This window comes from Urocitellus parryii, chromosome 4 (genome assembly GCF_045843805.1).
Source record: "Urocitellus parryii isolate mUroPar1 chromosome 4, mUroPar1.hap1, whole genome shotgun sequence".
NCBI lineage: Eukaryota > Metazoa > Chordata > Mammalia > Rodentia > Sciuridae > Urocitellus > Urocitellus parryii.
Window position 1 is genome coordinate 179011641 of NC_135534.1, and position 13864 is coordinate 179025504.

At 51.5% G+C, this 13864-nt stretch overlaps 1 protein-coding gene across 2 annotated transcripts in view; it reads left to right on the top strand.

Moving 5' to 3' along the window:
- The window catches only part of Col15a1 (collagen type XV alpha 1 chain), a 110068-nt gene that overhangs the window by 42387 nt on the left and 53817 nt on the right, over positions 1-13864 (top strand). For both annotated transcript variants that reach the window (XM_026379312.2, XM_026379318.2), the window contains 6 exons: positions 1072-1152; positions 5415-5559; positions 7969-8078; positions 10393-10527; positions 11681-11830; positions 13643-13792. In XM_026379312.2, coding sequence (XP_026235097.2) covers positions 1072-1152; positions 5415-5559; positions 7969-8078; positions 10393-10527; positions 11681-11830; positions 13643-13792 — 771 coding nt within the window. The remainder of the gene's footprint in view (positions 1-1071; positions 1153-5414; positions 5560-7968; positions 8079-10392; positions 10528-11680; positions 11831-13642; positions 13793-13864) is intronic.

Below are 13864 nucleotides of genomic sequence, written 5' to 3' on the forward strand. Positions count from 1 at the left end.
TGGGGTGGGGTGAAGGGAAAAAAGATGACTCCCTCTCTTCCTCCTTCCTTCCCTCCAGGATTTGCTGAGCAGCAGGGTAGATAAAGGCTGGGGAGGGAAGGATAACCTGGGAATTATCTCCCTCCCCCAGCTTCTTGCACATGCTTACACACCCAGAGGCAGTGACTGAACTGAGTATGTCCTCAGACCCGACTCAGCATGGAGGGGGCTCAGGGAGAGAAAACAGGAGGAACTGGGAGCACATCAGGGTGAAGGCTGTCAGAGAGCCCTTCCAGGCAGACAGGACAGACGGCAGGATGCCAAAGTCAGAGGCAGGCAGCGGGAGGCGTTTCCCTAGGACTTCTGTTGCTCTCTGGGTGGTGTCGATCTCCAAACAAATCATAAGGTTGATTTCATTAATTTTGCACTAAAAAAGGAAGCAGGTATTGATGGAGTTGGAAAGCCATGCAGAGGAGGAATTTGGCTCTGTCTGAATGTTTGTGCTCCTTGAGCCTAGGACCTGGCCTGGCAGTCATAGGAAGCCGGAAGAAAGGGAAGCTTACGTGTTGTCACTCATTCATCTCTGCACTGCCATTGATACTGAAGAAACAGGAACAACCCAAGAGCCCGAGAGCAAGGGTTCAGTTGCAAAATCCCAGTGCACAGGCTGCTTGGCTGCCTTTAGGAGGCTAATTACAGAGATTAGGTAACAACAGGAAGTCTTACTTCAGGGCTAATGGTTCCTAAAGTGGGATTCCGATGACAGTCTTCCAGAGTGGGAATGAAGGAGATCTGGACAAAATGGAAGTTAATGTGTTAAGAGAGACTGAAAAGTGATGGACTTTGTTTGAGTAATGAAAAGTGGAAAGAAAGAGAGTAGCTACCCACACACAGGCACACATGCTGCCCCTTCAACTCCACGATCCCTGTGCTGCACGCATGCGCACATTGCCATGCGCATGTATCCATGTACCCTGGTGCGCACTGTCTCATAGTTCCTCTGCAAGAGTCTTGTTAGTTTCTGATTGGCCCAATTGCTATGCTCCTATGTAATGGCTCCCCTTGCCGGGCATGTGGTTTGTCTCCTCGCAGGCATCAGGAGAGGGCAGCGGGCTTCAGGACCCGGACACAGTGGCCGAGATCTTAGAGGCCGTCACTCACACTCAAGCCCCGGTGAGTATGGACTGCTGCTCCCTGTGAGCTGGGTCAGCTGTTGGGGGCTGGTGCCCAGGGCCCAGGATCTGACATCTCTGCTTTCAGATCTGTGAGGTCAGTTGTGGGGTCCTCTGGGGAGGCCAGGAGGGCACTGGCTAGTGGGCATTTGGCAACCTCCCAGTTCCCCTGTATGCGTAGCCATGAGAGGACTGTGCAAGGTAGGCATCATGTACTACTGTGGCTTTGGATCACTTCTCAGCTTGCCTGAACTTCAGCTGCCCTTCCCCAGACCGGCAACAGTGGTAGTCCTCTCTCCCAGGCTGTAGCAAGAGAGAGAGGTGGCAGCAGGGGCACATCTCAGCCTAGTGCCTGGCTCCAGGGAAGTGGCTCTGAACAATGACTGCTGTGGCATTTGCTAGGAGAGAGCACAGTTGGGCCTCCACTCCAGCTGTGAGGACTGCCAGAGCACAGCGGGGCCCCACTCCTGTGAGCTGCCAAGCCACCCCAGCCCCATGGGAAGGGCTGCCCTCCTTCTGGTACTCAGCCTCTTGCCTGCTGGGAATGCCCACTGTGGCCTGTGGCCGAATTATTTTTGTGCTCAGTGACTTAGCAAGGAGCATCTCCATCGCTGAGCACAGAAAGTTCCAGCAACCTCCTCTGGACTGGCTTACTTTGTGAGCTCACCTCTTATAGAAGACAGAGGGAGAGGTGTCAATGAGACAAAGGCTGCAAACTCTAGACTTAGGGTGACAGGGATGTGGATGCTGTGGAATAGGACTGTAATTGTTAGTGCTGGAGGGACTTGTCACTTCTTGTACAGGAGTGTACAGAAAACTGCTCCTAATGCAGATGGGCAAACTGAGGTCCAGAGAGGGGAAGAAACTGGCCCAAGGGTGCCTAGGCGCAGGTCTCCTGATGCCCACCCATGCATTCCTGGCTCAGGAGGATTGTGAGTCTGTCCCCAGAATGGAGGTCCATTCTTGGCTGGCATGATGGAACTTAAGGGTCCAGTGGGCCTGCCCATCTGGTGACTAGGGAGGGTGGCCACTCTGGGCAGTGTTATAATCCCCTGCACCCATCAGCCCTGGGCTGCTCTGTCCAGGACACAGGACAGCAGGGCACAGAGTGGTGGTCCCTCAGGGCTTGGAGCCGAATGATGATCCTAGCATACCAGTCCCATTTGGAGGGAGGCCATCTCAGGCAGAGATGATAATAACCCAGGGTAGCCTCAGAGAGGGACAGGAAAAGAGAATTGGGTCTGAGAATGTGAGATGGTCACAGGGATGGGAGCTTGGGAGGGGTCAGAGGAGCCAGGCAGCTCTGGAGCCAGGCAGGGGAGAAGTGGCATTTCTCAGCACCCACTGCGGGCCTGGCATTCTTGCCCACAGGATGTCACTTATTTCTTGCAACCACCTTACCAGGGCGGCAGCAGAAGCCCCACTATGCAGATGTGCAAGGGGATGCCCAGGAGGCCAGGTGGCCCTACCAAGGACACATGGTGGCAGAGTCAGGAACTGAGCCTGGCCTGACAGACTCCCCAGCCTGGCCCCCTCACAGGACATGGTACAGGGGCAGGGGCAGAGGGAGGTCACACATCGGCCAAGAGCCTTGTGAGAGAAATTCCCAGAGGACATGGAGAAGTGGTAAAGTGGCTGGTGAGTTGGTGGACTTGGTGGCCTCTAGGGCATCCCAAACACTTTCTCAGATTCCCTGCCCCACTTTTCTTAAAGATTTTAAGAGAACTGGTGCAGATAAGAATCCTACTAAATGTGGAACTTACAGTCAGAACTGGATCAAATCCCAGCTCTCTGCTTATTAGCTAAGTTATGTTGGGCAAGTCACATAACCTCACTAAGCTTGGACTCGGGTGAACGCTGGGAGAGTGCTTGGCACCGGCAGCTTGTGGGGGGTGCTTGCTGGGGTTGGTGGAGTGATGGGCTTCTTGCAAGGAGTGGGGGAGACAAGGCCTCAGATGAACTCAGTTCAGGGCTAGGAGAACCTGGCACGCACAGATGCCCGTTCCTCTTGGGACCTTTTCCTGCCACCTGCTTCCTGGTTGGCTGGTGGATGGTGGCTGGGGCCCACAGGCTGCCAAGCCCCAGGGCTGCCCTCTGTGGTTGAGGATTGCCCCTGATCCGTGGCTCTGGGCCTGGTGGTCCTGACCCTGACTGGTCCATTCTGATCCTCAGGATCCTTCCCCTGGGCACCCCTCCATCCAAGTAGGGTTCATGTTTGACCACGTGTTCACACTTCCTTAGGTCCTGTCTGTAGGGAGGTGTTTTGGAATCTACTTTCTAGAAGGCACAGAAGAAAGGAGCCATGAGAGCTTGGCCTGGGGGCCACCCAGCCTGGAGGTGACACAGCCCGGTCTCCAGGTCTGGGTGGGGAGTGCTTCCTGTACCTCCCAGAGCTGAGACTTCTATCATTATCATCTCCAGGAAGGGCTCCACGGCTCCTTCTCCCAGCCACCCCTCCAGGTGGGGAATCTGCCCCTTCACCTCAGATGGTCCCTCCCTTCTCTGTCAGCTCACTTCCCCATCCTCTGCCTTATCTGCCTGCACCTTCCAAGACATGAGCCATAACCGTTGAACTGAACCGTGGACTGTCTGCCGGGTCAGGGACTTAAAAATCAGTCCCTCCTTGCCTTTCTCCTCATTCCTGTCTCTTGTGTTGAGTTAGCTTTTTTATGAAGGGGCAAATTTGTGTATGAGAATTTATGGACTCCACTTTTGCATTTCTGGAAAGTTCTGTTTTATGATGAATAAGAATTAATATCCCTCTCAACCCTGGGGTGGCATCCAAGTCACCTTTGCCTAAGTGTGTGTGTGGTAAGGAAGGGGGTGGGGCAGGTGGAGGGGGTCTTCCAATAAAAACTCCTGCCTGAGCTGCTCACCTGCAAGTTCCTGGTGCAAGCCCCTCTCACCACCCCCTCCTGCACCCTGCCTCTCAGGCTCTGTCCCGCCTCTTCTCCAACCCTGGGCCTTTGCCAAGCTCAGGTTGTCAGGCCCTGAACTTGTCCACCCTTCTTTCCAGCCCTGTTTTCTGTAACTCTGCTCACTCTGCAAGGCCCAGCTCCCTGCAACCATCACTCCCACCTCCATCCTGGAGATTTTATACGACAATAAAATTGACAAGTGATTTTTCTCTGGGTTTTGGTATTTAAAGTGATTATTTTCTGTTTTTGTTTATCTCCTCATGCAGCTTTTTCAGTAATGAATATGGGATGTTGGTGTATTGACAATAAAGGTGTGCTGAGCATTTCCATGCCCTTTCAACCTCTGAATACATATGGACAGAGCAGGAGGCTGAGGTTCAGTGAGGTTATGTGACTTGCCCAACATAACTCAGCGAATAAGCAGAGAGCTGGGATTGGACCCAGTTCTGACTGTAAGATTGGAACCATCAAATTATGGGGAGCCTGAGAATCTTCCCTGTTCTGATGGGTCAGAGATCCACGGTGTATACACTAGATTCTGACAGTAAAGAAATATCCTTGTGTTGTTAGGATAGATAAGTGATGCTGCATTAAGACATTAACCCTGAGGTCTTAGCATACTAACAAGATCTGTTTCTTATTCATATCACAATTTGGACACTGGGCCCTTCCTCTCATCCCTCCTCCCCTAGCAACCTTCTTCTTAGAAAGTGATGAGATCATTTGGATGCCAACAAGCCCTGGGTCTCACGAGCTGCTGCTGCGGCTGGGAGTGATGTGACCCTTAGGACCTGCATCGGGATTTCTGCTTGGATCTCTGAACTGCTGTTTCCAGCTGTTGAGTTTTTGTGTTTGATTTTCCTTGGTAGGTAGGGATGGTCCCTGGAAGGAAGCCATTGCGTCTTTCATATGCATAGGCCTTCAGCAGCAGGACACACCTGGGCTTGGACTGGTGTGGTAGTCCCAGTGCAGTGGGGCTCATGCACTGGGCCGCTCGTTCGTTCCCTCACCCAGTGCATCTTCACCGGGCACTTCCTCTGTGCTGGCCCTGGCTTCCGGGATGACAGAACTGTGGTCCCTGTGCTCAGACCTGTGGCTGAGATGAGCAGAGTCTTGCTGTGAGCTGATGGGGATTTATTATGATCCAATGAGCATGGCTTCAGGCCCTGGGAGGCAGGTGTGGTGATGGCCCAGGACACAGCAAGGGGGACTCAGCTTTCTTGGCTTATTCAGCACTTTGTGGATAAGTTATTTTCTCCTCTGAAAGTCACTGTCTTTTTTTTTTTTTTTTTTTGAGCTTTTCTGTCAAGTCAATCCTTTTGGGTCTCATTTTTCATCCTTTCAGCCTAAAGAAGCAAAAGTGGATCCCATAAATATACCTCCCACTTCACCCTCTCCCTACGAGGACACGGAGCTTTCTGGTGAACCCATACCAGAGGAGACCCCAGAAAACACCTCCAGCGTTGTCCAGCACAGCAACCTAGAACCAGGCAAGTCTTGAGGCCCAGGGACAGGGGATGGCTTTTCACTGAGTGGTTGCTGGGTTTCCAACCTGGGGACATTTCACACCACTGTTACAACCCAGGCCAGAGCTCTGAGGTGTGGGGACAGGGTCATTTCTAGCAGTGCTATTCCTAATAGCAAAAACAACCCAGAGTGCCCGTCATAAAGAATGGGTGGGCAAACTCTATGTCACTTGTATCTTCCCCAATGATGTGGAATCTTAATGACCCAGAAATATGCTCTTGGTTTATTCCACTGAAAAAGCAGATTTCAAAACTTTGTGCTGACCTCATTTTGAATATGTTATTTATATCCATTTATGAATAGCTATGTAGATCAATGTGGCTGTATTAGATATAACCTATGAGATGTTACAAAATGTTAGGAGCAGTTATCTCCAGTTATCTCTGGGTGTTAGGATTGTAGGTGGATTTTATTTATTTTTTTTTTTTGTTGGACTTCTGTATTTTCTAAGTCTTCTGCAATAATATTTATCATTACTCTTTTTGCTTCTCCATCAGTTAATGAATGCTAGTCTAATAACTAGGTTTGGGAAGTTGGTGGTTAAGAGATGATATACAGTATTGGACAGAAGAAAATTGTATAGTAATTTAATAAAGTTATAGTAAAACCAGGAAGTGAGGCTGTAGCTGCGAGAGCCAGAGGGTCCTGGGACACAGCTTGAATGGAAGCCCTGCACAGGAGCCTATTTGCTGAGGGTCTGGGGCAAGGAACTGAGCATTTCCCAGCCTTAGAGTCCTTAACCAAGCGTGTCAGTAATCCTGCCTTCCAAGTGAATGGGTCATAGAAGTGATTTTGAGTTGCAAGTGCTGTTCTGGTGGACTTGCAATCCCTAAGGAAGGGGCTAGGAGCTGTCAGGGCAGAGGGCAGGGCAAGGACTCTCCTAGTTTGAGCAGGCAGAATTGGAATGGAGAGTGACCCAGAACCCAGCACAAGATCAGCCTAACTTTTTAACCTGCCCCTCAAAGGCCAGAGGAAAACCAGGGACTGACTAAAATGTTCCTTTCAATCTTGTTTTGTAGACAACCCAGATGATGGGGAGAAGGAAACCTGCACCCTGAGCATTATCCCTAGCTAGGGAAAGCCCCCACATAGTTGTATTACCAGCTTCCCCACCAGCACCTACCTGGCCTCCACCCTCCCAGGGTCAGGAAAGAGGCTAAAGGCCCGCGGGCCGCTTGCACAGCGCCCCCTGGTGGTCAGTGCAGGGAGGACACCCGCATCCCGCTGGTGCCTGTGCTCTGTAGTTCAAGTTCCTGGTGGCACAGGGTCCTTTAGAGAGCCTAACACTTCCCCCACACTGTTCTGACCAGGGGATGAGTGACTGTAGTGTGCAGAAGGATCCCGGTCTGGAAACGGGTCCTCCCAGCTTCAAGGCCCCTACTTCAGCCACTACTCTGTGAAAATATTAGTGAAAGGTTTCATTGTGCCCACGGGAGCAAGACACATGCTCTGGTGATAGTAGGGAGGCAGAATCCTGGGATTCCTGCCCGGCTCTTCCCAGGCAGCCTGATAGTAGGATAGGTCCCAGTTAGAATTAATGACTGGCTGGGGGATTAAAGGAGGGGTGGGGGTGAGGGATGGGGTGGATAACAAGCACAGCACGCATTTACTTTAGTGTAATTTCTTTTTCTTTGCTTAGGTCTCCACTTGTTTTTTAAATTATAAAATAAATGTGTGCATGTGGTAGCAATTTAATCAATACACAGTTGTATGAGCAATAATAGTTTCCTCTTCTCCTTCCACTCCTATCCTCTTCAAGATACAAATATTAAGTACTGTGGTTTAGCCAAGTATGTATATAAACATATAGACACACACATATACATGTATGTTAGATAATATCATTATTATTTAACATGAATATTATAGAATGTATATAATAATGATAGAACATGTATAGTCATATATAGTTTGGGTTGTTTTTTTTCTATATTTTACAAATACAGAACCACAATAACAATGAAAGTTTATCAGTCGCTTCCTATATGCTGTGAACTTTTCTCAATGCTTTTCTTGCATTAATTTATCAATTAATCCTGCAAACAACCCTATGAGGTGGGAAGTATTATGATCCCTCATTTGTAGGTGACCAGCTTGCATCATACACTAAGCAATCTGCCTCAGGTCACATTCCTGGTAAGTGGCAAAGCAGAATTCTCGGCTGGTGGAGGTACCAGAGCTGGTGATGGAAGCCACCAAGCAATATTACCTTACCCTCTTGTTCTGCAACGTGTTTTTTTTTTTCTTCTTAATCTAATGTTATGTTGTTACACCTTTCCAAGTTACACCAAGCTAGCAGGTAAAGAGACAGTTCATTCTTTTCCAACAATGAAAAATGTAGTTATTAATTACAGAATGCCTTCTTCCTGTAGGGTCAGGTGAGATCCTGAATGACACCCTGGAGGGACTTCCTCCTGTGGATGGTGACCCCATTCCTGAGATTGGCTCAGGGAGCGGGGCCTTCCCTGTCACTGAAGAAGAGGTGAGTGAATGGCAAATTTCCTTTGTAAGCCAGTGGTGAACTTTGCTTATTTCAAACCTAATGGTGACTTGGAAACCATAGAGAACCAGGAGGATTTTAGTTGGACTGCCCCTGTCCTCATGATATGTAGAGGCAAGATTCCCTGGGCTCCAGGATGCACCAGGCAAGGTGGAGGAAATGCGACCCCCGCTCATCCTCACACCTGCCTAATGATGCATGCCAGGCCCTCACCATGGAAACCACCTCCCTCCTGCTCCATTGTGGAGACTCCTCAGCCCTTTGAGCCCCCTTCAAGACAGAATCACATTAACTGCAGGCGCGTCCATGCTATTGCTGGGTGATTGGTTCTTCCACCTGCAATGCCAGCAGTATTTGAAATGCTGGACACAGTGGGGTACAAAACTAAAGCAAATGTAGCTCTCTCACAATGACCCCTGCTAAAAATTAAAGTGCCAGATCATTTCTTCCCTCTCCTGGGATGAAGACTCAGACAGTTCTCATCTCTCCCAATCATCTGGTCACACTCAGATTTTCACAGGTATTTCACTTGGTCAGTCCAGGATAATATAAAAAAAAAATTAACAAAAATACAAATAAGTTCTCCCCTTTGCAGGTGTAGGCCTGGTGCACACCAGGATCACCCAGGGAAGGAAGCACTGTTGGGGGGTTTCCTCTCTATTTCCTTCTTTCTCCTCCTCACTTCCTGTGGCCCTGGAGCAGCTGCTTTTAACATCTGCAGGGGCTGCTGCACCTGGAGAGGAAGGCCCAGCTGGGTGAAATTAGGATCTGGGCCTTTGGAGGGGAAGATGCTGGAACTTTCTCTTGTGGCGGCTCTTGGGATTCCTCTGAGGTCCTCCTGCAGGAGACCTAGGAGGACCAAAGTTCCACTGCTGGCCTTTAAACCTCTGCCTGGGCTTCCACACCCTCTGGATGGGCCTCTGGGTAGAGGCCATAGCTTGATGAATTTAACCAGCTCCCTTTGCAGAGATTATATCTTGTGTGTGTCCAGTAAAACAGCTGCAGACAGATTCCCCTCCCGTCCCTGTGTCCCCCTATGTCCCTTTCTCCCATCCCATCTCCTCTGTCCCCTTTCCCTTTCCCTTCCCTCTCTGGATCAAGATGGTCCCCTACTTTCGCCTTTTGTCTCCCTGGAAAGCATCACACCAGTCCCTGTGTCTCCCAAATTCCAGAGAATACACATCCAGCTTGCCAGATGGTTTTTGGGAGGAGAGGAGGGGGAGAAAGAACAGCACTCTAAAATTTTTCCTCTCCAGTCACTCAGCTCCCCTCTCTATCAGGGAAGTAGGATGGCCTAAAACTGGTAGAACTGTCACGCCATTGTCTGTTAGCATGTCCCCATGAGTGAGGCAGCCACTTCTTTTAGCACATGGAAGTTACCTGATGGCTGTGGAATCAGGTGGATTTGGAATTTGCAAATGGAATTGTACTTGCCCTTTGGGGCTTTAGCTGATCCTGAGTCAGAGAGAGAGTCTCAATTGATATCCTGTGATGTCATCTTTCTTACGTGTCTTTATGGGGAGAGGATAAGTCTGCAAGGACAATATGTTATGTGAAAGAAGAGCTCTGAGGACAAGTATGTTTGGGAAATGCTCTGACTTTCCCTTCATATAGGCCCTGAGAAGTCCTGCAGCAGGAAATCTGTCTTGGATCAGCGTTCTGTGTTTAGTATTCAAAAGCAAAAAAATTAAAAATAAAAATAAAAAATGAAAAACTTTGAAAAATAGACATAAAACATAGCCACTTGAGGACACTGGCAGCCAGAGCCGCTCTGTTTCCATTTGTCCCCTTGCTGTGTCACTTTCTTGAATTCATCCTGTGTATTGCCCAGAGGAAGCCAAGTCATGGGAAAGAGAGGACAGAGGAGTAGCTGGCCTCGAGAAGGCTGAGGAGGATGCAGGTGCTGCTTGCACATCTCTGAAGCCGTCAGGGGCAAAGACATTGTCCTTTTGTCTGGACTGGTGCATGTGGACAGGGGTGGCAGAAGGCCCCTGTGTCCAGGCAGAAGCATCAGAGCTAGAGCAGACTGACTCAGGAGGCAGCAATCACCCCTTACCAGAGGGGCAAAGACACTGAGTCAAGCAGGGGACCAGGGTGCCCAGCAATCTGTTCTGTCCTGGCTTCTGCAAATCTGGGACAGGCGTGGGGCTGGGGTGGGGTGGTAGACGTGGAAGTGCCTGGGGTAAAGGAGCTGCAGAAATGCAGGTTGCTGGAGGGGAGCAGGCTGTCTGTTCTCTCCACGTGGACCAGGACCAGGGGCCCAGTGACGTGTCTCCTGTGATGTCTGTGTTTGCAGGGGTTAGCAGCAACAGCAGCAGGAGAGGCTGAAGTGCCTGTCAGTGCCACCCCAGAAGCGGAGCTCAGCAATTCGCCCACTGGGAGATCAACCCTGCCTATGACCACCCAGGATCCCGGGGAAGGGTTCACTTCTGTAAGTAACTCAAGTGCCTGCTGTGTGTCACCTGCTATCAGGGAGGAGGTCAACCCAGTTGGAGCAGTTAACTAGCCTTCCTCATCTCCCTGCAAAGTGCAGAGTAAAGCCCTGTGAGGCCAAGTCTGGTGGCTCTGAGTAGGAGGCTGAGGTGTGGCTTCACCAACTGGGCAAGAGTTTGTGGAGGGCTGTGGCCTGCTGGCCCTGGAGTGGGAACAGATGGTAAATAGGATGGTCCTGGTTTCTGGAAACTCAGTAGTAAGAGGTTCAAGAGCAGAAGCTATAGTTGCTTGGTGAGCATAGAATAGGGGCCCAGAGACCAGCTTTGGGGTGAAGGAGGTAAAAAGTGAGCCTGGGAGGTGGAGAGGAAGTAGCCGGGCAGATGGGGATGGGACAGGTGTTCCATGAAAGGGGGTGGCAGAAGGAAAGCCTGCAGCTTTGTAAAACAAAACAAGTACAGTGTGACCATGGGCCTCTGTGAGGCCTCTGAGACCGTGGCAGGGCAGGTTTGAGACTCCGTCAAGGAGCCTGAGGGGATCCAGCAGAAGTAAGGTGCCATTGAAAGGTAGGAAACAAGGAAGAGATGTAGTCAGATTGGAAATCTGCCTTCCCAGGGGAGAAAGATTAGGGGCCTCCAGCCTCCACCGAATTCTCAACATGAACCTGAGTAAGGTTGAGGGAGCAGTTTTAGATGTGGGAGGAGTGGAGCCAGATGGCACTGTGCTAGGAAGAGCAGGAGACAGTGAGTGGTCAAGTGGTCAGTGAGTACAGATAGCTCCTTCAGCAAGAAGACCCTGGAGCCCACAGCCTGGGGTTTTACCCCCACCCAAGGACTTTAGTACCTGTGAAGTTCTGCATTTGGGACCGGTGGCAGAGGTTGGAAGAGACCACTGGAGAGCAAGTGTCACCCGAGGGTAACATGGCACAGCTGTTTGCTAGGGTGATGGGGGCAGGAGTCCATATTCCCACACTAATGTCACACTGCGGGCACCCCTGCAAGGTGCCATCTTGGTTAAGTACTTGCTTGGAAGGTGCAGGAGCGACAGGATATAGGTGCACAAGGGGCCCTATCTGTGTGCTCCCTCCGGCAACAGCCCAGTGGTCCAGGGTCTTGGTCCACTGCCATGGTCCCTCAGCATGCCTTTCTGTTTAGGGACTGGATAATGAAGGTTTAGCAACTACAGCAACAGGGGAGGCTGAGGTGCCCGTCAGCACTGCTGAGGAAACAGAGGCTGGCAGCATGCCCACAGGGGAGCCGGCCCTCTCCACGTTCACCCAGGACTCTGGGGAAGATGCCACCCTGGTAAGGAGCATGAAGTGCTGGGATTGGGTACTGGCCTTCTCAGTGTGGGTCCCACACTCAGCTAGTCCCCTGTGGGGAGGGAGACAGTTCTCCGACTAAATGCTCGCTCAGGGGTGGAGCTCACCAGGTTGGGTTGGTGTGTGGCACAGCCCCAGGAGGCCAGTGGGGAGGGGAGCCAGCATGGGGGAGGGGAGCCAGCATGGGGGAGGGGAGCCAGCATGAGGGTGGTGGCCAGGTGGGAGTGGGAAAGGAGATGGAGTTGCAGCTGGCTATCAGAAGGGGCAGCAGGGTGTCAGGGTGCAGGCAGACCAGGCCAGCAGGTGGAGGGCATGGCCAGTCCTGCTCACCTGCGTCTGCCTTCAGCTCCTGAAGCTGAACATAAGTCCTCCAGGCCCTGGACGAGACTGTCCTGACAGCGTCCCTATAATCGATGTCTTCAGGTTCTTCACTCAATAGATTCAAAGCTAACTCCTGATGTCCACTTCTGCATTCCCACCTCATAGAAGTGGACCATCCATCTCCCAGTGGGCTAGTGCTGAATTCTTTTCCCCCTTCCTTACATCCACATCTCATCAAATATGGAGTCTAAGTGATTTTTCCACCTAAACCCCTTATGACCACTTCTGTCCTCCAGTGCCATCCCCTGGACTAAATGGTGCCCCCAGACCAGGTGATTTCTCAGACCCTCCCTGGCCTCTCTGGCCTCTGTCTCCAGTCCTCTCTGGGGTATCAGCCCTCTGCTTGGGAACTTCCCATCATCCTGACCCACAGACAGCCTTGCAGGGTCTGGCTGGCCAACCGTGCTGACCACACCTCTGGCTGGTCTCTCCCCACCCTCTTGCTTTGGCCCTGCTTCCCACCCCCATCTTCTTCCAGTCTCTTGAGCAGATCTGTCCCTCTTGCCTCACAGCCTTCTCATACCCCTGTCTGCTGGGAAGCCTCGTCCTTTCCATTGTGCTCACCTCCAACACCACTTCCTCAGGAAGGGGCCGTCTTTGCCCTTGGAAGGGCCCATCATCCTGTGATCCGTAATGAACCTGCCCACTGGTTCATACCTGGCTCCCTAGCAGGGCACAAGCTCAGCGAGGACAGGGCTTGCAGATATCTGCTCTTGGGTGTGCTTCACTCCTGCTGCATGATGGGCACCGAGTGGTTGCTGAGTGAATGCATGCAGGGTGGCCAGGCCCAGGTCCATAACCCGGCCTCAAGGCCGTCCACACCATGCTCCCTGGTCTGTGTCAAGCTGCTCCAGCAGCATCCAGCTCTGGTCTGCGGTCCATGCAGGGAAACTGCAGTGGGAAGATGTGCACTGTCCAGTGATAGAGCTCTCCAGGCCACTTGGCAGTTGCATGGGTCATTTCCTTGAATGAAGTGATCTCCTCCTTCTCCCCTTCCCCCACTCCTCCTTCTGATTCCCTTTCTCTCCTCCTCCCTGTTTATTCTTTAAAGACAAAGCACTTACCACAAGTTGAAAACCAGGGTCAGGTCTACCAAGTCCTAGCTTAATAGAAAGTGGGCTTGACCAGCAGGACTGTCTGAGCCCAGCTGCCTGTAGAGGGGGTGGGCTCCCATTATTGGAGCTATGCCAGGTAAGCACCTGGCAGAGATGTGCTAGAGGGATTCCCGGGGTGAGTTGGGGATGCCCTGAGAGCCTCATTCTAACAGGAGCCCCAGGAGCCTGGAGCTGAGGTGCAGTTCCTGATAAGCAAGGGGAAGGGAGTTAAGGTCGGTTGTCTGATGGCCCCAGGGGTCTCCTCCCTGCAGCAGGGGCCTGGCCACGATGCCAGATCCTTCATGCTGGTTTCGTTCCAGGGTCCAAAGGATGAAGAACATTTAGCCACAGCTGCAGCTGCTTCAGAAGTGCCCCTTGTCACTTTCGAGGAAGAAGAAGCCAGTGGGGTCCCCACAGATGGCCTGGCTACCTTTGCACCCACTGCGGCCCCTGGGCAAGTGGTCACTCCTGTAAGTGTCTTCTAGGGTCCTCTGTGGCCTGGGAGAGAGAGAGGTGAGCATCCTAGGTTGGGGTAGTTAGTG